The 27,416-nt window shown below is 42.0% G+C and overlaps 1 protein-coding gene across 7 annotated transcripts in view; it reads right to left on the bottom strand.

Annotated features, from left to right (window-relative positions):
* CHD8 (chromodomain helicase DNA binding protein 8) overlaps positions 1-24,217 on the bottom strand; it is a 62,046-nt gene extending 37,829 nt beyond the window's left edge. For 3 of the 7 annotated variants that reach the window (XM_086710183.1, XM_086710187.1, XM_025920053.2), the window contains exons 1-4: positions 24,104-24,217; positions 3,235-4,294; positions 2,005-2,376; positions 894-1,279 (exon numbers count right to left, since the gene is read on the bottom strand). In XM_086710183.1, the coding sequence (XP_086566309.1) occupies positions 894-1,279; positions 2,005-2,376; positions 3,235-4,077 (1,601 nt within the window). In that variant the 5' untranslated portion in view covers positions 4,078-4,294; positions 24,104-24,217. Of the gene's footprint in view, positions 1-893; positions 1,280-2,004; positions 2,377-3,234; positions 4,295-9,708; positions 9,847-10,011; positions 10,093-24,103 lie in introns of those variants that run through there. The other 4 variants (XM_086710188.1, XM_086710185.1, XM_086710189.1 and 1 more) reach the window with 4 other exon arrangements.
* Between the last annotated feature and the right edge of the window lie 3,199 nt (positions 24,218-27,416).

The following is a 27,416-nucleotide window of genomic DNA, read 5'->3' as shown; positions in this document are numbered from 1 at the left end:
GGTAGAAGTTAGGGAGAAAGGAATGAGGCTACAAGACATGGATGAGAAAGAGGGGACGCTCAAACGTGACAAGCCCTGGTTCTGACAACACTGCTTCAGGCTGACACTCGTTGCTGAAATCTTCTCTAGTTCACAGATGAGATGCAAGAACAGGGCAGCTACATCTCCAGCAGCTCTTTTACTGATGTGGGTGGTAGGGGGGATAGTGAGAAATCTCACACCACAGCGATATAACATCAGGAAGACATATACAAACATAGTCAACTTTTAACATAACTCCCAACACAATAGTTGGCTATCTTTCCTGTGCCTTGGTGTTTCTCTTTCAAAATACGCTAATTTGCAAATTTCTGTTTAACAAATCATAAAAGCATTGGGACAGAGAAAAGAAAGGCCTTATTATCCTCTATGACAAACAGATTACCTTGAACTATGTAGCTGCTAAATACAAGTAGTTCCTCTCAACAGTAACTTACTTACTTACTTAGTTACTTATTTGTTTATTTTAAAGATTTCTTTAATGTAATCTCTACACCCAATGCGGGGGTTCAAACTTATAACCCCGAGATCAAGAGTCACATGCTCTAGCAACTAATTTAAAAACAAGTGCGCTGGGGGTGCCTGGGTGGCTCAGTAGGTTAAGTGTCCCACTTCGGCTCAGGTCATGATCTCGCGGTTCATGGGTTCGAGCCCCACATCAGGCTCTGTGCTGACAGCTCAGAGCCTGGAGCCTACTTCGGATTCTGTGTCTCCCTCTCTCTCTGTCCCTCTCCAGCTTGCACTCTCTCTTTCAAAAATAAATAAACAATAATAAACATAAACCTTAATTTTCATTTAAAAACAAGTACACTGCCCTCAAAGGCCCCAACAAAAAAGCAGAGGGTTGTACTCACTTCAGCTTACTCTTGCCCTTAGTTTTGGAGGTACCCGATGTTTTGCTCTTCTTTGGCTTTTCTTCCTTGAGCCTCTCCCCACTGCTCTTCTTCCTGCGTTTCTTTTCACCTTCTTCCTCAGGCCGAACACTGGGCAACTCATCCTCATTTAGGACTCGAGGTATGTTCTGCTCACCCCGGGCACGGGCCCTAGCAATAGCCTCTGCTACAATCCGATTTGCCTTCTCTTGCTTCTTCTGGTGCTCCAGCCTGCGGTTTTCCTCCATTCCTATCTTGCCCCCCGTATGAGGAGCAGAGCTTGCTGGTGAAGACAGAGCTGCCACTTCACTGGCACTTAGAACTTTAACTACGGACAGCCCAGAAGAGGCCCCTTGGGAAGAACCAGCCTACAGAAATAAAGACACTAAAATTTCAACATGCTTGTAGCTACATGGCCTAAATAAAATCCAGCTCTAAAGCAGATAGGCTAGAAACTTTTGATCTCTAATTCCTCAAGAACCAGATTCAGACCAAGTCTGACTGAACCTAGACACATTTAAACAAACAAACAAAGGTGTTTTTTAGTGGGAAAGAGATGAGAAAAGGCAAGAATTATGCCAAATTTCAATATCCTTTAGACATGCTTCTAATATCAATACCCATCTCCATTATTCTAGAAAATTTTCCAACAATATAACCAATACTAATCACTAGACCAAAAGTAAAAAAAATCAAATTCTACTCTTGGCCTACCTTTACCTTTCTGGAGGTGGGGGAGGTGGGAGAGGTGAGGGAGGGAGGAGTGACAATCACCTGGCCTCTTTAAAACAACTTTTAAATGAAAGAACATTGCCATTCATTTTTACTCCACAATAGTAGGAAAAGATTGTAAATAAAACAGTTCAAAGACTTATATTAGACAAATCATCTCTTAACCCGAACCCAACAATAACCTCAAATCTTTTCATGACATAATTAAAAGAAAGTTTCCACTGGTAAAAGGAATAAAAGACTGCATTTCAGTTCAGAGGCGTGACTCTAGAGTGACCCCACATTCAACAATGAGTGGTTGTGGAGGGTGACAGCAAGGGGCCAGGAGGTTGGTCCTCCCTGCTCCCTGTGGAAGTCTCACCTGTGGCTGCAGCACCACCTTGAGCGGTACTGAAAGTCTTTGCCCTGGGCTCTGTCCCGGCCCCATTATCTGAGCCTGCTGCACAGAGGAGAGTGTCACTGGCTGGGTGGAGGGTGGTGGCGGTGGCTGAGGCTGCGATGATGGAGGCTGTGGTACGATCTGGATTTTCTGCTGTGGCTGTTGCACCTGCAGCTGGATAGTTACTACTTTGGCGGGCTGCCCCTGAGCATTCTTGGCTTGAGTCAGGGCTGCCAGCTGGTTGCCCTGTAACACTATCTTGCCTGGTAGACTCCCTAGAACGACATGCCGGTGTCCTTGGGGACCTCCAGACTGTGGCTGCTGGAGGACCAGGGTGATGCGTTTCGATTCACCCTAGAGTGAAGAAAGGAAATTGCAAGAGAGGCACGACATTAAAGAATGGTATACTCTTAAATATTTACACCAATTTTCCTCATCCTAGAACCATAAAAACTGAGTCAGAAGACAGAGTACATTTTATTTTGTCCATCCTCCTAGCTGTCCTGACTGAGTCTTCTATCACCTCTGCCCCGTGGGTGTCAGGCCCTATTTTTGACAAACTCCTCACAGAAGGCTATCTTCTAAGGTAGTCACTCCATTTTTTGGCAGTCTGTTAGAACCGAAGTCTTTATAACCAGCCTCCTCATACCTTCTTTCCTCTGATCCTACTTATCTTAATACTACCCCCTCCCCCACAAACTCATCTGGCCCTTTATTCAGAAGCTACAACCTCTACTTTCTTACAATAGAAACAAGCCTTTTCACTGGATAAAGGACAATCTCAGTAAGAACAGGGAAAACATATACATAGCTTCTGTTAAGTCTTGTAAATATAAATAAATAATGACTGTTCCCACAGCATCCAATATTTCTCATAAAACTTTATATTATACAGTACTATGAATTCTTATTTAATGTCTGCCTTCCTGGCAGACCGTGAGCTCTGTAAGGACAGGGACTGTGTCTGTCTTGTTCAGCACCAGCTAGGCACAGTGTAAACATGTAATAAGAGCTCAAAAAATGTTAACATTAACTGCTTTCATCTAGTAAGTAGTAAATACGGGGTTGTCAACATTTACTTTAAAAAAAAAAGAAAGCAAAGGTAGAATTTAAACAGGATTTTCTAGAGATTGGTCTCATGTGCTCTCTTCTCACACAGTTGCTGGGCCCTCTACTAAACCAAAATTCACCTCCCCCTTTCACTCAAGTCACCTGGGTAGGTGTAGAGGTCAGTGTAACTGCAGGCTTCAGTGGGGGCCCTGTGGCCCCAGGGTTTCCAGCAGGAGCTGAACCCTTAACTGGCTGTAGGACCAGCTGCTTTACTGGTCGGCTGGGCTGGACAATGCGCTGAACAGTAGCCTGGTTCCCAGGGACCTTGGCGGCCAACACTGTATTACCAGAGACAATGGAAACACCTGGTCGAAGGGGAGTGCCGGTTAGCACTTTGGTAAAAGTAACTTTTCCACCATTGGCTGTGCCAGCCACCAGGGGCTGAGCTGTGCTGGTGATACCTTGGGCCTGAATTTGTGCCACATGGGCACCAGTGACTGAGGAGCTTGGTGGGGCCTTAAGGATAACAATCTTAGGGGCTGACTGAGGTGGTTGCCCTCCAGCACTACTGGAAGAGACAGCTGTGGCAGAGACACCCATGAAAGGATTCCCTTGGCTCAGGATCTCCTGGCTCTTGGAGACCTGCAAAAGTCCTGATGTTGGCGTCGGTGTCTGTAATACAGGTTGGGCTGGCTGCTCCTGGCTGACGGGCTGAGTGGTATAATCATGCAAAGTTAAAGATTCTGGAGCTGGAGCTGTTGATTCTTTGGGAAGTTCTGTGGGGGCTGTCTCATCTGGTGGGGGGACCAGGTCACTTGCTGATGAATTCCCCACATCACCACCTCCACCTTCCTGGTTCATCTGATCCAAGGAGTCCAGAGAGCTTGGCAGTCCAAGGGCTTCCTCAATGGGGTCTTGTGTGACCTGGTTGAAGCTGTCATCAGTCAGAGAGTCCAGGCCAAATAAATTTGGGTCATCAAACAGATCCATGATGGGGTCTGCCATCTTGGGAAAGCAATGGAGGGTACTTCCCCAAGGTCTAGGGAGGGAAGGGGAGGGGGGGTACTGGCTCTCCCCTCCCCTCCCCTATTAAGAAAAAAATGTACACAATGGAAGAGGACTACTCTTCAGGTAAAAAGAGGCAAGAAACAAGTGCATGTCAGATTGTCCTGACCTTCATGGAGCAAGGTGGCTAGGTCTTCAGAGGAAGATGGTGAAACTCCTGTTGTGAGGAAGACAAATGAAAAATAAGCAAAGTTGGCGCCCTCAAAGAAAATCTCTCCTTCTTAGGTACTACCCTTTATATCAACTGGCATCAGAACAAGAAAAGAGGGAAACGTGAGGTAATCTGAGGACAAAGACACGGCAGAGAGAACACCCACATTTTTGCTTCAAACTAAATCTATAAAAGAAATAAAACCCCCTTTTTGGGCTTACACCTACACTCTGAAGTTTCTGTCTGTCAAGAGCTTTGCTGTCTGTGTCCATTTCTTTATAATTATCATTCTTGGGTAGAGATCAGGAAATTTAACATTCATTCGCCTTCTATTTGAGGTTAAGTTGACAGAGCTTTACGAGATACCAGCAACATTTCAATGAATGTAGATAAAGGATTCTGAATGTAGATAAAGGTTTCTGAATATATTGTATTTCATAAATTTCCCTTGTATTTTATATGCTTTTACTTACTACTGGCAAAAATAACCGCTTTTAACTAAAGCTCACAGTATAATCTTGCTACACTTATAGTGTAATTTTACCCAGGAAGTTTCCCAAACTTTGTGCTAATTAACATATCAATCTATGCATACTATTTCTGTTCTCAAGTCCCTTCCCCCCTTTCTCATATTTAAGATCAAAAACTTCTTTGGCAAAAAACTCAAAGAATTGTACATTTTAGTTCCACTTATATTCCCAACTTTCTCTCTCATCGTTTCCTATATACACCCTACATTCCAGGCCAACTAGACTACACAGTTCCCCTAATGTGATTCCTATCTGCATGACTTTGCCTATTATGCTGTAGCTTCTGCCTAGAACACCCCACCCCCACTCCCAAGCATCTCTCCCATCTGAAATCTTTCCCACCTTCAAAGATCTTCCTTCTACTCTAAAAGAACCCTGAACCTCTGCCCCTTTAACCACAAAGCAATCTGTGATGACTTGGTCCTCCCACCTTCCTTAAATACCCACCAGTGTTATTCGCACCTGATTTAAAGCACTTATATTTAATAGTTAACTAAAATGACCAGTCTCTTGCCCATATCCTCCAAAGGCCCAAATGTTCCTTTGTGCAAATTATAAAAAGCTGCCTGCTCCTTAAGATGCTTGTCTGCCATCTGCTGGAAATTGTCATACTAAACATGTTATCAATGATGATAATGAATATGTGCAATGCACACCCTGCACAATCCTGCATGGTAGCCCAGCTGCTCTTTCCCCAAGAGACAAAAAGTTCCCGGATGGTAGGAACCACATCTTATTTATCTGCAGATCCCGAAAGAACCAGGAGGATATCACATACATGGTAGCTACTCAAAAAAATAGTTAACGAATTAATATATTTGCTTGCCGTATATGGAATGAACCATTCAGTCCTTACAAAAATTCTATAGTACTCCCTATTCTAAGAGGAGACAGTAGTTTCCCCGTCTTGAAAAACTGTCCTACAAATAACTGAAAGCATGTTTACTAAATCCAAGTCTGAGGATTTAAGTTCATAAAAACGTTAGAATAGGTTACAACTAAAGCAAGGTATTGTAAGTACATCAACCATATAGCTAAAATGCATGAAAAACTGGCCTTTGTTCTTTGTATATGATGTCAACACTTGACAATTCAGGAAAGCCTTGCTTGATAAGACCTTCGGTCTTAACTTTTAAAAGACACCAGAGAAGAAACTTGTCAGTGGCATAGTACGTAGACTTTACTAAAGAATTTTCCACACAACCCACAAACTATTTTTCCCCTCAACTTATTCCAGTTATTGTTATAAAACAATATAATGTGGGTAAATATCCCCGAAACCCAGATACAAAGAGAATAGACTGATCATAGTGTACACAAGGCATCTCCACCAATGTTAAACAAGATCTCCCTTGCTTCAGTAATTGTATACCCTTCACATCTCCCCCAGGATTCATATCACTTCCTACTTTTGGCTAAACTATTCCACCAACTCACTCCAGCCTCTCCTATTTAATGCCTGTCCCAAAGTTGCTCAAAATGACAATCAGAAAAGTTATACGTATTTCTTGATTTAATAAAAATCTACTCAATAGTTTTAACTACATCAGCTTTTTTCTAGTTATGCCCTACTTTGCTGCTAGCTTTCATCTCCTATTCACTGTCACAGATGTTGCACTAAAAAAAAATCTAACAGTTAGGTGTCATATAAAAACTATAACACAAGTTTCCACTACTTAGAAGTTTATAAACTGCCTCTTCTTCCATGGGCAATTTTGTCCTTTCCAGTACTCCTTACTGAGGCAGAGGGAGTACTCCTTACTATTTATTCCTCCAAATGCTCTTCCTTTCCTCCACAGCAGTTCAATCACAGACAGAAATCTCACCTTTTTCATGGGAAAAACGCAGGCTAACAGTTTCTGAAATATTTCCTTACCCTCATACAACTCAAGTATAAGTTTTCAAAGGTCAATCAGTGCATTTGTCATTTATCCCCATCCCCAATTTTTGAGCCAAATTTCTTCTTCCCCTCGTTCAGTCTGGGCCCAATAGTTTAAAAACATCACCAGTGGGGCGCCTGGGTGGCTCATATGGTTAAGCGCCTGACTCTTGATTTTAGCTCGGGTCAACATCTCATAGTTTGTGACATCGAGTCCTGTGTCGGGCTCTGCACTGACAGCATGGAGCCTGCCTGGGTCTCTCTCTCTTCCTCTCTCTCTGCCCCTCCCCCTGCTCATGCTCTCTCTCTCAAAATAAATGAACTTTAAAAAAATTTAAAAAGGGGGCACCTGGGTGGCTTAGTCAGTTAAGCGACCAACTTTGGCTCAGGTCATGAGCCAAAGTGAACTCATGGTTTGTGAGTTCCAGCTCTACACTGGGCTCGCTGCTATCAGTGCAAAGCCCACTTTGGATTCTCTGTCCCCCTCTCCCTCTGCCCCTCCCTTAGCTTGTGAGCTCTCTCTCTCAAAAATAAATAGAACACTAAAAATAAGTAAATAAAATAAAAATAAACATTAAAAAAATCAAAAATAAAAACATCACCAATGACTTAATGCCACACCACCAAGTTTCACCACTTCTCAGTCCCGTCACATCAACTCACCTCTACTGACCTAATTCATCTTGTATGTATGTTTTTAATCCTAGTCTCCTGCTTCTTTTCTAACTCCCATGTTTAAGTTGTCCTTGACTCTCAAAAGATGAAACCTTCTCCCAACATACCTCTAATTTTCTTCACCCCTCCATCTATTCCTACTTCATGGGTCATCCTGGCTATATCCACATCTGGTCTATTCTACCAAGCTCATGTATCACATGAATTCTCTTTCTATGGTTGAAATCCTGGTAGTAACAATAAGTAGATGTTAAGCATTCAAATACACGAAGCACTTAGATATCCCTCAGTAAAACAACTGCCTAGATAAAGAAATCATATCAGCCTTTTTTCATAGCGAGAATGAAAAGCTGGTCCTGGCCTATCACTGCCCCAAACAGAAACATATGTATATGCTCAAAAGGAAAGACAAGAGTTTGATGATTGCACTTAATCACTTACTATAATTTTAATTTTTTAACATTTATTTATTTTTGAGACAGAGAGAGACAGAGCATGAATGGGGGAGGGTCAGAGAGAGAGAGGGAGACACAGAATCTGAAACAGGCTCCAGGCTCTGAGCGGTCAGCACAGAGCCTGACGCAGGGCTTGAACTCACAGGCCGCGAGATCATGACCTGAGCCAAAGTCGGCCGCTTAACCGACTGAGCCACCCAGGCGCCCGATCACTTACTATAATTTTAAACTAATGACAGAAACCTTGGTGGGGTGGGTAGGAGTTGGGGAGAAATGGAACATGCTAGTAAGTTAGAATCCAAGGCTACCTATCTATAATCTCCATATAACAAGTCAGTTAATGCTAAACAAATACTTTATACAATAGCCTTTCATTTCACCTCCAACTATTCCTCCTCCATGAAGTAAGGATAAACCGATGTTCTTCTGCAGATTTATCACCTTTACTATAGCTCTTCTTGGTTTGTTTTTGTTTTTTAAGGAATCTACAGAGTCTCAACTCTCCTGTTTTTATTTTACAGGTCTCCTTCTCCTGGCCCATTTCAAAAACACCTTGTCTGATCATAAAGGACTTTGTTTCATACTATTATCTACTTTTCATTGCAATCTCCCCATACCTTTCAACAAAGCAGTGATTCTCAACTAGGGGCTGAAAAGTATGTGCAGTTTGGAAATGTGTACTCAATGTCATAATTTTATATTTATCAAATAGAAGAGGAAAACACATCTCATTGTTTAGGTATACTAAGTAAAACCAAACAAAATCTTGGCCACTGAAGATCTGTAAAAGGCAACCGGGGGATGGGGAGATGGGGGAGGGTGATGGGAGAAGCATGCCTGGTTTAGAAGGGTTACCAAACATCTCTCTGGCAGGATAAGATTTCTTATGGTCTCTCAAAAGGGAGTTTATCATAATTTATTGTTTACGATGGATGAGAAACACTGTAACAGAGATTAGTCTAGCTGTCTAATAGATAAAATTACATAAAATGAACTACAAACATCCATTCTCCAGACTTATCTGTACTGCCCACCCTCTTAGAATATAATGAACTAATGCCACAGTGACAAATACTGACCTTTTTTGGGTAATATGCACCCATGCCCAGTTAACCTTTTGACTGCTCAAAGATTTGGAAAAGAACTATTTTACTTCAAAGTACAAATGTTGTTATTGGAAACTGTATCCTTTCAAGAGGATCAGCTGAAGACAGACATATACACATGTTATTGAAACACAAGATAGGTAGAAGCAGCTCAATCTAAATGAGAAATCCCTTGAAATAACCGGAAGGCCTAAAATGAAAATCACCAACGTAATTTTTGAAAAGAAGAATTTAAAAACTGTACCATGGAGACATTTATAAGACTCAAGGAGTCTCAAATCTTATAAAGAAATGGGAAATAAGCATCCAAGGTGAATGTAATCACAATTAGGGTCAGCAAGGGATCAGGATGGAAGGACACAGACCCTAAGAAATGGAGCTCTCAACTTGGAGCCACTCAAAAGATTTCCTCAAGAAGATCAGGATCCTAGGCCATCTTCTATATCTTCACCATTCCCAATGCCAAATGTGTGGCTACTCTGTTTCTGTTTTCCCAATTACTGAAGGAAAAAGCACTCGCACCTCAATCAGAGGTATAGACATTTGGGGGCAAACATGGCTGGTAAAGTGAGCCTTTCTGAATAAACAGGGAAAGAAAGTAAAATAGGCAACTATGAAAGCTAAAAGCATGTACGTATATTCAGGGGTTAAAAGAGAAACTATAAAAATTATGTACTCCTATGAAAGAAGAGAAGAAAAAAGGTAAGGAAGTGAGGGGTTGATTGAGAGGGAAACGCTACTGGAGGTGGGGGTGGCGGGGACCCGGGTACATTACCTGCTCATACTGCCGGGGTTGGTGCCAGGAAGGCCCATACAGCAAAGGGGGGAGATTTCAGGCAACTGGCGCCTCCAAAATGGAAATGAGGTACATGCACTTGACGGAGGGAGCTAGCGGGGTGCCCTCCAGGGTGGGGATGGCCAAGACGGGAAGATGCGGGGGGGGGGGGGGGAAGGGGGGGTGTGGATGCCCGGGTGGGAGCAATGTTAGGGCGGAAGCTACAGGCTGGGAGGCCCGACAAAACCTGAAGGAGAAAAGAAGCTGTGCCTCACCCCAGCGGGGTAAGAGAGGTGCCTTTACCTGCAGTGGCCGTGGGGGGCCGGTTCGCCCCTCTCGCTGTCTCTCCAGCACCAGTTCCCCCCCTTCTCCTGCGCAACCTAACTTGATGCTCCCGCCCGCCCCACGTCCTCATTGGCTAAACCCTACTGCCACTCACCAAAGGCGCAAGGACGCAAAACAGCGCAAAGGGCGGGACTAGAGAGAGCTTCCCCCTCCCCCGCCACCGCGGGTTAGGTTGAGAACGCACGGAGAGGCCTATCCGGTTTCTAGGGCCCAGGCGAAGCCTGCAGCTTGCTTGAAAAAAAAAGGGGCCTGGCCAGAAGCACAATCTCCTGCTGCGGGAAACTAGTCCTGGGGATTAAATTCCCTACCACCTACACTGTATTCTGCACACCAAAGAGCGTAAACTTGGGAGGGAGGGTTCCACACTATGCCAACTCCGCCTCCCAATGAATCCCCTACCTTCTAGCAGCCCTGTATATCCCTCTCTTATAGTGACTATACCGGATCCCACTCCCCATTAAAAGGGGCCAAATCTTAACACCATAATGGGAATGAGTCAGCCTAGTTGCTGGAATATGGGGCCTTTTACCTTTAAAAGATAAGTACTCTTTCTGCCAAAAACATAATGCTGGTTTGTATTCTTGATACCCCCAACCTCTGGGCAGCAGTATCACTTTCTGGAAAGTAATCCCAGGTGCCCTCTAACAATTCCCAGACCCCTCCCTTCCAAAACACACATCCACTCCTCACCCCTAAACCTGATCTCTGACCCCCACATCACTTCTTTTGAAATTCAGCCTGTTTGACATATTGGCCAGTATCCACTTTGCAATGTCACTTCGAGGCCACTCTAATTCCCAATGAACCTAGTCAACCCCAGAATGATGGTGCCCAAGCTTAAATCCCTCAAAAGTAAACGATTGCTAAAAACAGCTGCTTACCTCCTGACCACTAGTTTCCCCTGAAATGTAACCAGCCTCAACAATGAAATCCTATTTTCGGTACTCTAAGACACAACTGAGGAAAGAGATCAACTTGGCCTTAGATTTCCTACTTTTAAAGATCCTAGCATTACTGGTATTGTTAGGAACATCCAATAACACTCCTGTAAATAGCAATTCTGTTTTCCCATTCGCTCAGACTTAAAACCTCAAAGATATCTCTGAAACCTCCTGTATCCACCATCCAATCATTTGCCAGGTCCCATTGACTCTTGCAATATATCACACATGGATTTTGGAGCTGGCAGGGCCTTTGGCAATCATATCAAGTCAACCCTCTTGTACAGATGAGAAAACTGAGGCTTACAGAGATGAGTGATTCAACTATTAAACTAAGAAGAAAGTTAGGATTCATTATCTGACTCTCTTATCTCTGCTGTCACCTCTTTATTTATGCAGTTGCTTGTGTAAAAAAAAGAAACTTCATAACTGATCCCTTTTCCTATGAATCCATTCTGCTACCAGATTAATTTCCTAAAACACAGTAAAGTCAAATCAGTCTCCCGCTTATAAGTGTTTGAAGGTTCCCTGTTACTTAAGATAGAAATCTTAAGACTACATCTTGCTTTTCCAATCTTATTTCCCATTATTCTACACATATACTAGCCAAAAAACAAAATAAAAACCCCAATTTATTGTTGTCATATATTTTTCTCATATCCTAGCTAATGCTACTGCCTTCAAATTATATTCCATCCTTCTTTCATTTATTTGCCTTATCAAAATCTTATTTATCCCTTAAGATGGACATCAAATAAATACCTCTTCATTATGTCTACATTTATTGAGTGTATAATACACTAATGTGGAAATATTAGAGAATCAAAGGTGAATAAGACATAATTTCTACCCTCAGAGAACTCACAACAGGTAGGAGTATATTTGGGTATGTGTGTGTGTGTGTGTGTGTGTAACACACACACACACACACACAAATATATACACAGACTCCCATTAAGGCTCCTACCTTGGGCTATTCTGCCAATATAGGAAAGGGGCTTTTGGTTGCTGAGCAGAAAAAAAATCAAATTTCCACTATACAGCTTTTTTCTGGACTACCACAGCAGCCTCCTAAAGTGTTTCTGTGTCCCTAACCCCTCATTTCCCAGATGTATTCTCTATTCAGTAGCCAGTTAGCTAACTGAAACGCAGTTCTGCTCATGTCATTCTGTTTCAGTGGCTCCTCATCCGCCCATCAGAAAATGCTTTAACATGGCATTCAAGGCCTTCCTTAAAGGGTCTGGCCTTAACCTATTTTTTCAATCTCCTCTAATTTTGTTGTGATTTACACTTTGGCAATACTGAACTACAAAGTTCCTTAGTTTCCTCTAATGTCTCATGCTGTTTGCCATTTCTGTGCTTTGTTTTGACTTTCCTCTTATCCCTACTGCCTGAATACTCCTTTTTTGTGACCCACTTTACTTCCTTAGTTAACTCCTCCTCATCTTTTAAGAAATTACTTCCTTGATAACCTTTTTCTTCTACCCTCTCCATATATATATATATATATATATATGAAAAAAAAAAAGCTGTATAGTATAAATTTTTTTTTTTTTTCTGCTCAGCAACCAAAAGCCTCTTTTCTATATTGGCAGACTAGCTCAAGGCAGGACTCTCAATGGGAGGCTGGATCTTACCTCCCACTATAGGGGGGTGGCCTGTTGGAGAAGATGGGAAATTGGATGGTGGGGGGGTCACCTCCTTTTCCTGGCAAAGACAAAGTACACATGTGACCCAAACTACTTTAAGTGGACAGTCCTATAGGGAATTTTGACTTTGCAGAGGTAATGCAAAGACCCAGAACCAACTCAACAATACTCAGCAATGGAAGACACTTGAGTTCTACTATAGCATCCTAAACAGACTATTCAGTGGTGTTAACCCTGGACATGTTCTCTATGTCTCTAACCTCCCTTAGTTTTCAGATCATTTTCTAAACCAGACTGTCTAGCATTCCCATTGATTTTGTGAGCTGCACAGTATCATTCCAATAAATCCCCTTTCTGCTTAAATTAGCCAAAAGATGATTTCTGTTGTTTGTAACCAAGAACCCTAACAAGGAGATTAGTGCCTGAATCATAGCAATGTGGGTCAAAAGGTAATGATAAGAAAGAAGGGACAGAGCTGAGTAATATTTAGGGAATAAAAATCCATAGAACCTAAAGTTTAGAGAAAGGAGTTTAGCTATGTTTAGTCCAGCCATGTTGAATCTGAGTTGCCTAGAGCAGTTCAAGTTAGTAAAATTTGATAGGAGATTGGATGTATAAATCGGAAAGTTGGCTTGGTGATAGATTTAAAGTACTCAGTATCTAACTAAAAGTGCTGAGTGGAGATTTGCCCAGGGGGTATGTAAAGCAGAGCAAGTATACAAAAAACTGCATCAATACCATTGAGAGACAACAGAGAATGTTGGAGTCTGTGAAGGACTGAAGAATCCAAGAGAGTGTAGCTGCTAGTCAGCTCTAGTTAATTGTTGGCATATGGAAATGCACACCCAAGGTTGAGAGAGAACTTCAGATTTTTCAAATGCCAGAAATAGAGTTTTATGTAAATCTAGGTTTTAAATGTAGACAACTAATTTTTTAAAAAAACACACTTTAAACACTGCAGGCTAACCAAAACATGTAGTTGGAAACCCAAGTGTTGAGATTTTTGATTGAGTGAGAAAAGTTAGGAGGAACCCAGGAGAACATCAGGATTTAAGAATTGGAATAAGCGGGGGCGCCTGGGTGGCTCGGTTAAGCGTCCGACTTCGGCTCAGGTCACGATCTCGCGGTATGTGAGTTCGAGCCCTGCGTCGGGCTCTGTGCTGACTGCTCAGAGCCTGGAGCCTGTTTCAGATTCTGTGTCTCCCTCTCTCTCTGACCCTCCCCCGTTCATGCTCTATCTCTCTCTGTCTCAAAAATAAATAAACGTTAAAAAAAAAAAATTAAAAAAAAAAAAAAGAATTGGAATAAGCGAGCAGCATACAACTCTTGATCTTAAGGTTGTGAGTTCAAGCCCCATGTTGGGCACAGAGCCTACTCAACCAGTGGGTGGAGGGATGGGTAAAATAGATGATGGGGATTAAGGAGTATATTTAGTGTGATAAGTACCAGGTGTTGTATGGAAGTGTTGAATCACTATATTATAGACGTGAAACTAATATTATACTATTTTAATTAGAATTTAAACAAAAATTCAAAAAAAATTTTTTTAGAGTCAAATAAGCTACACCTAAGTAGGTAGAGAAGGAAAAGCTAGAGAAGCAAACAGTGCAAGTCACAGAAGCAAACAGAGTAGAGAACTGCAGGGGGAAAGAGTGACCAATTATATCAAATAAAGCAAAAATGTCTGACAATATAATTTTTAAATGTCCACTGGATATAATAATTGAAAGCCTTCCTAATTCCTACTTTTCACTGTCAAACCCAAGTAATCAGTCCCTTTTGAGCTTTCACGGCTTTTTTGTTAAGTATTCTTTTAGGATAAGTATCTTCTACTTTATTATTTTAGTTATATTTGTACATGGAGGTATAATGAACATTGAAGTCAGAGGGACATGGATTCAAATTTCTGTCCCACCAAGTACATTAACCTTTCTGAATCTAGTTCATTCTTCTGTACAAAAGGGAATCAAGTTACAGTGCCATTAATGAGGATTAATGAAACACCTAACACAGTATTTGGCACATAAACACTATGTCCTAGGAGGTACTCAACTAATGTTGCTGGATATATCATCGGGAAAAAAATTTACCTACCTAGGAGATGCTAGTCAGTCTTAGAGGGGATCACCTCCCAGATTAATGGCCTCCAAAATAATTTGTTAATTTCAGCCAGGTAATATCTATATTACTTGAATGTACACTCTAGGCTCTCTTCCTCTATATTATATCTAATTTAAGGCAAAAAGGAACAACTACAGTTTAGATTCTAGAGTCTGAAGATTATGTTCAACTAACTGGCTTTAGTCAGCCTAAACCTGCTCTAGATAGATGTTCTAAGTCACTAGTATCCAACCTTAAGTGGTGAGGGACCTAAATTACGAATCTCAGGGATCCAAGAAGGATCACATAAATTTTAGAAAAACCATTCCCACTCTCACACACTTTTTTCAGACAGCTTCCAGGACATCAGGATGACTTTTCTGGTTTTCTTTCTACCTCTCTGGCCACTTCTGCTTTGCTACTCTTCTCTACCAGCCTTTCATTGTTGAAGCTCACCAAGGTTTGGTCCTAAGCCCTCTTTAATTCTTTCTGTACTTTCTTTTCAAGAATGTCTAATTTACATACATGGCCTCAACTATTATTATTTCCTTCAACAAATGATCTATATGCTTATATTTCTCATTTATATCTCTGGGCAAGAGGTCAACCCTGGACTCTGGACCCCATACATCTACTTGCTTACTCAATGGCTTTTCTTGGTAGTGTCTCCAATCTCCTTGGCTTACTCACTTGTTCAATTCTCCCTATAAAGGCTTATTACCTCAAGGAGGCTGATTCCTTGGTAGTCTGCCTAGTCTCCTTCATCCCCACCACCACACATGCACACACACAAAGAGGGTAATCATCTTCCAACAGTCACGGCTGCAGAGACCAGAAAATCTCTTCCTTACCATCATATACATTATTTTAAAATCCTACCTTTACCTCCTAAATATCCCTCAAATGCATCCACTTGTCTCCACTGCCATTCTAGATCAACTTACCATCCCTACTTCTCTGAACTATTATTGCAAGTGCCTTCTAACTGCTTTTCCTCCATTCTGCCTATTTAACTCTAACTTACCCTTCAAAGCTCATTTCGACATCATCATTTCAAAGAAAAGCTTTTCCTGATGTCACAAACAAAAACAGCCAAATTTATTTAGTGTATATTATGTGCCAAGCATTCTTCTAAACAATTAAAATTCATTAACATATTCAATTTTATTAAGTCTGGAATCTCTCTCTTTTTTTTAACAGACAAGGAAACAGGCACCAAGAGATTTGCCAACATCCCACAGCTAGTGAAAAATAGTACCACATTCAAATTTAGGCAGTGTGGCTTCAGAAATCACATTCTTAATCACCTTACTGTAGTATGCTTTAGGTTAGATGCCCCCATGATAAATTCTCCTGTAATATCCATAACTTTATTTTTGTAGTGAGATTAAATAACTGATTATAGAATCAGTTGTTTGATGTTACTGCCTCCGCCATTAGAATGTAAGTTCCACAAAGGCAAAAACTGTGTATGACTTATCACCCTATTCCCTTTGCTTCTCAGGTGGTAATAGGCATTTAATGCACTTTTCTTGAGGGACTGCATTTTCTTTCCTTTTTTTTTTTTTTTTTTAAGATTTTATTATTTTTTTTTTTTTATTTATTTTTGGGACAGAGAGAGACAGAGCATGAACGGGGGAGGGGCAGAGAGAGAGGGAGACACAGAATCTGAAACAGGCTCCAGGCTCTGAGCCATCAGCCCAGAGCCCGACGCGGGGCTCGAACTCACGGACCGCGAGATCGTGACCTGGCTGAAGTCGGACGCTTAACCGACTGCGCCACCCAGGCGCCCCTAAGATTTTATTTTTAAGTAATCTCTACACCCAATGTGGGGCCTGAACTTACAACCCAGACATCAAGATATCAAGAGTCGCATGCTCCACCAACTGAGCCAGGGAGCGCCCCGGGAGTGCATTTTCAACTTCTAGCCAAAGGTGTGTGGGAGTGGGGCTGTGGAGAGGTAATGGGGAGGTTTCTGAGCAAGAGCAAGGGCTTCCCTCAGACTGCAGATAATAAATGGGCAGAGGCATGTTTCCTACCAGAAACCTTCATTCAGAAGACACATTATAGAATCTTCACTTTTGAGAACGTGGAGTTGACACAGCATTTATATATAGTCAAAGGGGTTACATACAATATACATAATACTATATTCTATAGTGTGATAGTCAGTATTGAAAATAATGAAATTTTAGTTACCTCCTTTAGGCTTGGGACCATAAAGCCTCAGTGGCAGCCAATTTAAAACTGCGGCAAGAAGCAAATAGATGACACTATACCCATATGACCCAACTAGGGCATGGATTCATTTTCAAATCAGCCTCAATGTAGATTTTTTTTTTTTCCAGTAAAACTCTAGAGTTTTCCCTATGTCTGAAGACAGAAAATAAGAGCCTAATCTTTAAGGATCATGGCCCATAGGTCGAGTTAGACTGATCTGGAAAAGTACTTCTTTGCTGGCACATGGTCACCAAGGTGAAAATAACATTCTGGGTTCCAGCTGAAGAATATCTAACTGGATCAACATATCCACCTTGTATGATGCCACTTTTGGGCAGCCGGTATAAGTAACAATATATACAATTTAGGTAATAAAGTCCTGGGCCTCCGTATGCTCCCCCCATCCCCACACACATAGCACTCTTGCAGGCGCTTTTTTAACTGAGCCAAGTGTACATACATTTGCTCAGCCTAACAGAAAAATATAAACTTTTACTTAATTATTTATGAGATATTATTTTCACTGCAACATTTATGTTTAAAAAAAGTGTATGTGGCAAAGGGAGGAGAAACATTGTAAACCACTGTTATTATCACACTTGGGCTTCCAGGCACAAAAATGACCTCATGGGACATGGGACTGATGAAAATTTAGTGAGCTAGTTTGACTTGCACTGGCTAAAAAATGGAGTTATTTGGAAGACTGACCAAATGAATTTCCTCTGTAGAGCTTAGTATTTCATATATCTTATCTTTAAAATAACTTAGGTTAAATAAAAGAAACAAACTATTATTCTTTTTTTCCCCCTTTTAACAGAGATACAAAGACAAAAATTAATTTTTGAAGAAAGGTTCTTCAACTGCTTAAGGTACAGCTTTAACAGGCTACAGAATGCTTACCTGTCTAATGTCGTGGTCAAAGACAGTTCTCTCACAGGGGTCAGCACTGAACTTTTCAATGGGGGGGGAGGCTGGCTAATGAATGGGGTTTTGAAGTCAGACAGACCAGAATCCCACTCCTAGCTAAGTTACCTAACCTCGCTAAGTCTTATTTTTCCTCTTCTGTAAAATGAAGCTACTAACGTCACATACATTTCAGGGTTCCTCTGAAGACTAAAAGATAAGGTCCACTGTTTGGCACATAGTAGGCAAATGAAAAGGAGTTTATTATTCCCTATGCAATAATTTGAAAGAGTACCATTAAAGGTTTCTCTCAAAGCAAAATCACTCCTTAGAGACTTGGCTGTGCTGGTCTACTAAGCAGAATGGTAGGATACTGAAACAGATGTAAAAGTTTCACAATTAGAATAGCAGGACTGCTGGGCGAGATGAAAAGACTCTGAGAAAGCAGTATAGCCCTTTAACCTTAAAACCACGGAACAGACTTCAACCAGCACTGGTGTCTAGGGCAACATTCAGGTAATTCAATTAATCATTTTTTGTGTTTGTAGGAATGATGCCAGTGTCTTTCTCACAGTACTCCATTTACTTCACAATGCCTGTGGTGGGAACATAGAAGCCTCCAATTGACTAGGCTGCCCCTTGGTAGTTCACATGCTTCCATCTAACTGCCTCAACTTTTGACTCCCATGACTTTCAGAAGAGCAGTGAATGGAAACAACCATTATATATATGTGTGTGCACGCACACACACACACACACACACACACATACACACACACACAGACACACACTTAAGGCCTCATGAAGAAGGTGCCCCCCACTAGGAGGCACACCTGAAAAACAGGCACTACATTTTATAGGAGAACTGATGTATAAATAAAGAGCTGACTCATATGCTCCACTCCCCAGACAAGAGGAAAAAAGAACTTTACTGAGTAGAAGCAATGAAGAATGTAACACGGATGAAAGGTCCATGCTCATGCAACTTGGTAGCCCCTATTTAAAAAATCCAGAAAAATCAGGGCATCCGGGTGGCTCAGTCAGTTAAGATTCCAACTTTAGCTCAGGTCATGATCTCGCAGTTTGAGAGTTCAAGCCCCACGTCAGGCTCTGTGCTGACAGCTAGGAGCCTGGAGTCTGCTTGGAATTCTCTTTTTCTCTCTGTCTGCCCCTTCCCCGCTCACACTCTTGTCTCTTTCAAAAATAAATAAATAGGGGCGCCTGGGGGGCTCAGTCGGTTAAGTGTCTGACTTCGGCTCAGGTCATGATCTCACAGTCCGTGAGTTTGAGCCCTGTGTCGGGCTCTGTGATGACAGCTCAGAGCCTGGAGCCTGCTTCAGATTCTGTGTCTCCCTCTCTCTCTGCCCCTCCCCTGCTCATGCTCTCTCTCTGTCTCAAAAATAAATAAAAACATTAAAAAAAATTTTTTTTAAATAAAGACATTTAAAACTAAATAAATAAAAATAAAAATCCAGAAAAATCTTCCTATCAGTTTACGTAGGTAGATGTTTTACTGATGTGTATCTGATATCTGTATCAGAAAGTGAAAATTACGTTCTATTAGGAAATTCTGTTATGATTTGGGCTCTAAATAGACAGCTAAACCACTGAAACCACTGATTTCTTCTAGAACAACCAAAATGAAATTCCCATGTCACTAATAGACAATGTACCTCTGAATACCCATGTCCCAAAGGAATAAATCTCCAAGATGTAGTGCATCCCTAAAGTATGTCGTGGGAAGAAAAAAAAAAAATGAAAAGCAGGATATTCCAAAGGTTTCTATAACCACCATGAGAGACAACTTGAGAAACTTGAAAGACTTTACAGCTCCTGAATGATGAAATTAAGAATTCAGTTAATATATCCTTTCTCAGAAAGATACAGAGTTTTAGAAGAAATGTAGACTCTCAAAATAAAAAGGTGTTTTTATGGAATTACAAATTACTAGAATATTGGGACATTACCAAAAGGATTAGAACTACTGACAAAAGGATTAAGTAGCTGACATACAGAGGAGAAAAAAAAAGCAGTCTTATTATTTTGTAGTAATTTCAGTAGTATGTCATTTAATTATCTTTTTAAAATGAAATAAACTTTGAAAAGACCAAATGAAATGAAGCCATACACAGTAAATGTCTATGGAAATGTACAGAGGAGATAATTCAGGGATGTTTCCATTCTTTCAATGATAAAGCCAATCTTTTCCTAAAAACTATGCATAAGAATAAGTAATTTTTAAAACTTTTTTTTTAATGTTGATTTATTTTGGGGAGACAGAGAGAGTGCAAGCAGGGGAGGAGCAGAGAGAGAGAGGGAGACACAGAATCTGAAGCAGGCTCCAAGCTCCGAGCTGTCAGCACAGAGACCAACACAGGGCTCAAACCCATGAAGTACGGGATCATGACCTCGGCCAAAGTCAAATACTCAACCGACTGAGCCACCCAGGCTCCCTAATTTTTAAAATTGTCTTTGAAATCTTTTTGTACATTTACTTGATTATGAGTGAGTGTGATGCTCTGGAAATTCTTATCAAACAAACAAGTGAGAATATACTTGAATAGTCAGAATTTGAAGGCACTAGAACATTGTCTAGATTCCCTGTGCTGCTCTACTGCTTGGAATATATTCCAATATATCCATTGCTGCTGAACACAAATGTAAAACAATTATCTATGCCAGTCTACTTTCTGTTTGTGCTGCTGGATTTTTTTTTTTTTTTATTATATTATATCATACATGGGTGGGTAAAAATGACTTGCTTTTTTTTTTTTAAGTCTCCTGCTGCACTCTTAAGGCAACAATTAAGATATTTTAAAGTTAGTCTAAAAAAACAACTGAATAAAAGGCATAGAGTATCAGTCTAAAAAAAAAGATACTTTAAAGTTGACCACTTATGCTACATGTGACATTAAACAACCAAGAGCCTATGTGAAGGATAGAAAGTAATGGATCATAAAAGGGCAAAAGAAACGTTACCTACAGAAGAGCTTAATGAGAAATCTGGAGACTAACACACTTTGTAGTTTAAATTTAAAACATCCAGTAACTACAAAGACATAGACTTACTTTGCAACATAAATACAATGAAAATCTTAAAGGCAATATGAAATCGAGTGAAAGAACACACAAAAAAAGCTACATTACAACTTGATACACTTGCACAAACAAAACAAAACAAGAGGTTAAGGTGAGGAAAGGTTATCCAGGATAAAATTCAGAATGTAATAAAGGATTAAATAAACCTTTAGGCCAAAATAAACGGTTGATACAACAGCTTTGTTTTATAAATATACAACTGAGTACAAGGTACCAAAAGAACACATCTTAAAAACTAGGGTCTCTTGGGGCGCCTGGGTGGCGCAGTCGGTTAAGCGTCTGACTTCAGCCAGGTCACGATCTCGCGGTCCGTGAGTTCGAGCCCCGCGTCGGGCTCTGGGCTGATGGCTCAGAGCCTGGAGCCTGCTTCCGATTCTGTATGTCCCTCTCTCTATGCCCCTCCCCGGTTCATGCTCTGTCTCTCTCTGTCCCAAAAATAAATAAACGTTGAAAAAAAAATTAAAGAAAAAAAACAAAAAAAAAAACTAGGGTCTCTTTACATATCTTAAAAGGCTTCAACAATGGGGCACCTGGGTGACTCAGTCAGTTGAATGTCTGACTTCAGCTCAGATCACGACCTCATGGTTCATGAGTTTGAGCCCTGCATCAGGCTCGCTGCTGTCAGAGCAGAGCCTGCTTCGGATCTTCTGTCCCCCTCTATTTCTGCACCTCCCCACGCCCCCCTGTTCGCTCGCTCTCTCTCAAAAATAAATATTTTTTTAATAAAGGTCTCAACAAGACATAAGTAAAAAAGGCACAACATCAGTGAATTAAAACAAAAAGCAAAGTGAACAAAATCATAATAGAAGGATGAAAGGAAGATCACCAACTTTGTGAGGAAAAGACTAAAAAAATCAACTGAAGAGATAATGAAAAGTTCAACCAAGTAAAATATGAAATGATACTATATCAATGAATCGACTGCTAAGGTAAAACAGTAAATACAGGTGAGTCACAGTAGGGCAAGGTAGGTCACGTGAAGACCACAGATCAGGGACTTGCCCAAATGCAAGTCCAGAAGTAGAGTGACTCCTAGGGGTAAGGGCGGAGGAGCCAGAAAATATTTGTCTTGTTTATTCCCCAGGTATCAGGCTCAATGTAGGCTTAGAAGACAATTTAACTCTTGCAAGGCAGTGGACAAACAGTATCTTCAAAGCATAAACATTTATCTCCATGCTATGTTAAAATGTTACAGTCCTTCCACAGATGAGAGTATCAAATCTCATTCTTTCAGTAAGCAAATACAGTTAGTTCTTGGCACCACAAATTAATCTTAAGTGGTAGTTTAGGTTAAAAACATCTCACCCTTTTCCAAGGAGAGGGGTACATTAGTTTCTCTGAAAGACTGATTCCCCCTCACCATCCTACCTAACCTATCAGAACTCTATCTTACCTATCACTATCAGATTCTTCAAATAAAATGTCAAGTTTTTTCCTGTTATAACTAAACTCTGCAATGGTGGTGACCACAATGCCAAGATTCTTCCACCTCATCACCTGGTGGTGCTGTAGAAAAGACTGTCCCAGAAAATACAAGGTCTGTTTCCTGGTGATTCACAATCAGCTCGGTAGATTTCTCTCCCTTTCTATCATTTTCTATCCATGTCAGTTTCCAAACTGACAAAATCAAAAGGCCAGACGCACAGGATAGATCAAACATGGGGAAGGTGTGTGAACTGTGCAAGTACCCCTACACTGCTCCATCAAATCCCTGATTCCATCCATTACTCCTTCACCACTTCAGTTTTAACCCTTCCCCCAGGCCTGTCCCGTCACACTCGCCCACCCTCTCTTTGGGCCAATGTCCTTCATCATGCCTTGCAGACCCACTTGTGTGCCACTCTTGTAACCCAGGTCTTCTTAAGTAGAAAATGTTTTATCATAACTCTCTTTTAAGAGGTGGGATAAGTCCAAAACACCACAATTTGTTCTGAAAGTTATTTGGTGACCACTACAAAAGAAATTCCTAAGCAGAGGCATGATCTAATTAACTAACAGAGGAACTTACTCAAATCCGAAACTCCCCCTCTACCATCCACCATGTCCCACACCAGATAGGGCCTCAGCCGATTCTAAGGATAACCCTGTTAGAGAATCCCTGACTGAACTCAAAGGCTCGGAACAACGTGAAGAGTAAGTAATCTGTGGATGCTAGTGTGAGAGTAGGATGCAGTAGTTACCAATAATGCAGCTCCTGTGGCTTCAACGTGGGGTGTTCCACTAGGACAAGACATCGAGTTCTAAGTCTTCGACCCCTAGCTCACTATGCTCAGTCATTGAAAAGAGATTGGTCCATCTAGACACCCCCACTATACACCTCTCTGAAGACCTTAATCACTTCACGACTGTCCCTTAAGGGCAAGAGCCGCTGCACTTGCACAGTTGCTGCAATGGCTGGAAAATTTCCTGCGACACTAGAGACAGGTAAATAAAGAAATTGCATTCGCTCCGAGGCAGGGGGAGGGGTCTTCTGCTAGTGAAGAGTTTACATAATGCATCAGAAGACCAGTAAGCTCTGCAGACCTGTCAATGGAGACGCCAAGGCTTGAGCTCCTCTCTTCCCACCATCTCTGAATACTCTCCAAAAACCCGATCTGCCCTCCCAGAGACCCACGAAATTACACCTAATAATGTATAACAATATGCACACGCTCGCCCTAAGCTTTCCTACCCACTTTTGTTACTAAAATACAAGAAAGCAGACAAAAAAGAAAAAAAAAAAACACAAAAAACCCTAACCTCCCACTTCTGAGTCCAAAGTATGGAATAACCAAACGGAGCCGGGGAGTTTTCTCTCCGCTAAAGGGGCAAGCAGAACAAGGAGCTGCCCCAAATCGACACCACGCCCTGTAATGCAATGACAAGCCCTAAAAACCCCACAGCGGCGGGGCAGCCCCCTTCGCGGCTTGGCCCGGCTGGGGCCCCGCGGCCCAGCAGCCGCCCTCTCCCCCGGCCTTTCACAAAGGAGAATGGTTCAGTCCAGAGCATCACCCAGCACCTGATCCCTCACAACTGGGGGACGGGCAAGGAGCGGGGGAGCGAGGAGGAGGATGAGTTATGGAAACCAATTCTAAGAGCTTTAGTTTTGCAAAGAGTCTTGGACCAGCACTGGTGAGCAGGCATGAGCGGGAAGCCTACCTGAACAAGTCCTGGTGCTTCCTTTCCAGCCAGCGTTTCAACTCACCCTTTCGGAGAACAAGGCGCCTTCCGGCGGAGCATGGCCAGCCCTCGCCTCAATCTAGCTTGCTGGTAGTCCATTCTCCCTCGGCTCCTCCCACCTCCGCTCCCACCCACCAATGGTAGGGCTGACGCCCGGCCTCTTCCAGCAAGGTAGTGTGAGCGCCATCCAGGAAGTCTCTGGAGGGTGGGAGGTCCTAAAAGGCTGAGAAGGGTACGTAGGCAACCACAGATATGCCTGATTGAAAATAAAATCTGGCGGCAGCTTGCTTCTGAGTGCTCAGTTCACAGGCGTTCAGGCCTCTCGATATCTTTTTTTTTTTTTTTTTGACCCCCGCCGGTGGGGGCGCTCTAAACTAAAACATTTAGTTACCTGTCTCAGGGAAGCCATCTTGAATCGGGCCGGTGCCTTGGGGACGGGGAAGAGGAAGGAGTGCTTAAGGAATTTGAAGCCCTTTCCGGAGTTCCGTCGAACTACTTAGGTCCAGCCCTCACATACTTCATATAACCAGAATGTCCCCAGTCACCATGGGCTGGAAGAGGACTTAGTGTAGTTGGAGGCAACCACCACCCCCCTCTCATAGGAATGAAAAGACCTTACCAAAATCACAGCGGCAACAAAAGTCAATTTTTTGGAATGAGAGTGGATTTTCCCAGTCCTAGGAAAATCCTTTATAGACACCTCATTCCTCATAATATCAGCGTAAGACCAACATAAGCTATGTATCTATTCTAGGTGCTTCCAATCCTAATGCTTCACTTACAAGTTTTCCAATTTGAGTTTGACAGTATCCGGGACTGGGAGTTTCTTATAAATGAACAGGATTTAGGAATTTTTTTTTAAGGGCCCCAAATTCATCACTAGACTCAAACAATGTATGAATATGAGTAGAACACATGATAGAGGTCTTCCAGAAGAGATTATGTGTGAGGAAGGCCATTAGTGAGGGCCTTACACTTCCGTGTTTCCTAGTCTAAATCTCTATTACAACTTGCTACAGGAAGGTTTTGCTTTTTGAAATTGAGTGAAGTGAATCCTTCCAGATCATAAAAAGGAATTTCTCAGGGAATAATATATTTGCATAGTCAAACATAGTAGGCACTCAGGGTCAGTAAGGAATCAAAGCAATACTTTTTGCCACAGGAGTGGTAAGACTTGGCCAAAAACATTTCCCCGTATATTGAACAAAATCCAAATTTCCCCTTGGCTACTTACTGCCATTATCATTATCAATTTGAGGTATTAGAATTTACCAAAACAATATACCAGCCGTGCCATTGGTGTGCGTCTGTAAATGCACATACAGCAATGATCTTAATTTTTATGTTTCTGGAATAAAAACCAATAGGTTCCTTCTGCTTATTTGGTACAAAATAAACCTATCAAACTAGTTACAGGCATGGAAAGGAACGGGTGTGCCTGCTCTACTAATTTCTACTATCTGCAATGATCTAGTAGTTTGATTTACTGCTTGCAATAACATTAACCATGGTCCTGCCCTTTTTACTTTTTAAGTAGGCTCTATCCTCAAGGTGGGGGCTTGAACTCAGAACCCCTAGATCGAGTCCCTTCCTCTACTGTCTGAGTCAGAAAGGTGTCTCTGGTGTTGGCCTTTAGGAACCAAACACCCTTATTATCTCTTAACTACTATTCTTTGCATTGGGGGTGGTGTGGGCTGGGGAATCTACTTCCTTTAATTCTTCAAGACCATTTCACTCTGAACATCAGCAATGATCAATACATTGCCCAAGTAGTTTTCTCATGCTTTCCTTACATTGGTGAAATATCTAAGTATAGAAGATTATGAGTGGGTTAAATTCATTTTTTTTTAATTTTTTTTTTTTACATTTATTTATTTTTGAGAGATAGAGACAGCGTGAGCAGGGGAAGGGCAGAGAGAGAGGGAGACACAGAATCAGAGGCAGGCTCCAGGCTCTGAGCTGTCAGCACAGAGCCCGATGCGGGGCTCAAACCCACGAACCGTGAGATCATGACCTGAGCTGAAGTCGGATGCTTAACTGACTGAGCCACCCAGGTGCCCCTTAAGTTCATTTTTTTTTAGTAATCTCTTTACCCAACATGGGACTTGAACTCACAACCCCAAGATCAAGAGTCCCATGCTCTTCCCACTGAACCAGCCAGGCACACCGCCCCTCCACCCCACCCAACCATGTGGTTTTAATAACAGAATAGGATGTGGGATTTCAAACTAAAAAGATATGCTCCAAGGGAGCCTGGGCAGCTCAGTTAGTTGAGCACGTGACTCTTGATATAGACTCAGGTCAGGATCCCAGAGTCATGGGATCAAGCCCTGTGTCAGGCTCTGTGCTGAGTATTGAGCCTGCTTAAGATTCTCTCTCTCTCTCTCTCTCTCTCTCTGGGACACCTGGGTGGCTCAGTCTATTGAGCGTCCGACTTTGGCTCAGGTCCTGATCTCACGGTTCGTGGGTTCGAGCCCCGCGTCAGACTCTGTGCTGACACCTCAGATCCTGGAGCCTGCTTTGGATTCTGTGTCTCCCTCTCTCTCTGCCCCTGCCCCATTCAGACTGTCTCTCAAAAATGAATAAACATTAAAAAATAAACATACATTGGGGCGCCTGGGTGGCGCAGTCGGTTAAGCGTCCGACTTCAGCCAGGTCACGATCTCGCGGTCCGTGAGTTCGAGCCCCGCGTCAGGCTCTGGGCTGATGGCTCGGAGCCTGGAGCCTGTTTCCGATTCTGTGTCTCCCTCTCTCTCTGCCCCTCTGTCTGTCATGTCTCTGTCTCTGTCTGTCCCAAAAATAAATAAACATTGAAAAAAAAATTAAAAAAAAAAAATAAACATACATTAAAAAAAAATTCTCTCTTTTGTCCCTCTCCCCAGCTCATGCTCTCAAAAAAAACAAAAAACAAAAAACACCTCCAAACTATCAAAATGGTATGCTTTGATGACTCTGAAAGCAACAGATCTAGACAGAATGCTCTTTGACCAATGCTCTGATGCCTCCCAGTCACTGAAGATTTTTTTTTGGCTGCTAAAGAAAAACTTCTGTACAGAAACTACACAGTTTTAGTTTTGTCTCAACTGTGAGGGGACTGGCTAGCCTCAAACTCAACAGCCTCAAATCCCTTTGGAACAAGGTAGGATTAAAAACAAAACAAAAGCATAAGCAAAGCACTACCCTAGGGGCACTTGGGTGTCTCAGTTGGTAAGCCTCAGACTCTTGGTGTCAGGTCAGGTCATGATCCCATGGTTGGTGGGATTGAGCCCCTCTTTCAGGCTTCACGCTGACA

Source organism: Puma concolor, chromosome B3 (assembly GCF_028749965.1).
Source record: "Puma concolor isolate L17-30 chromosome B3, mPumCon1.1.hap2, whole genome shotgun sequence".
In the NCBI taxonomy this organism is placed as follows: Eukaryota; Metazoa; Chordata; class Mammalia; order Carnivora; family Felidae; genus Puma; species Puma concolor.
Note: the sequence above shows the minus strand (reverse complement) of the source record. Positions and strands in the feature narration are given on the sequence as shown.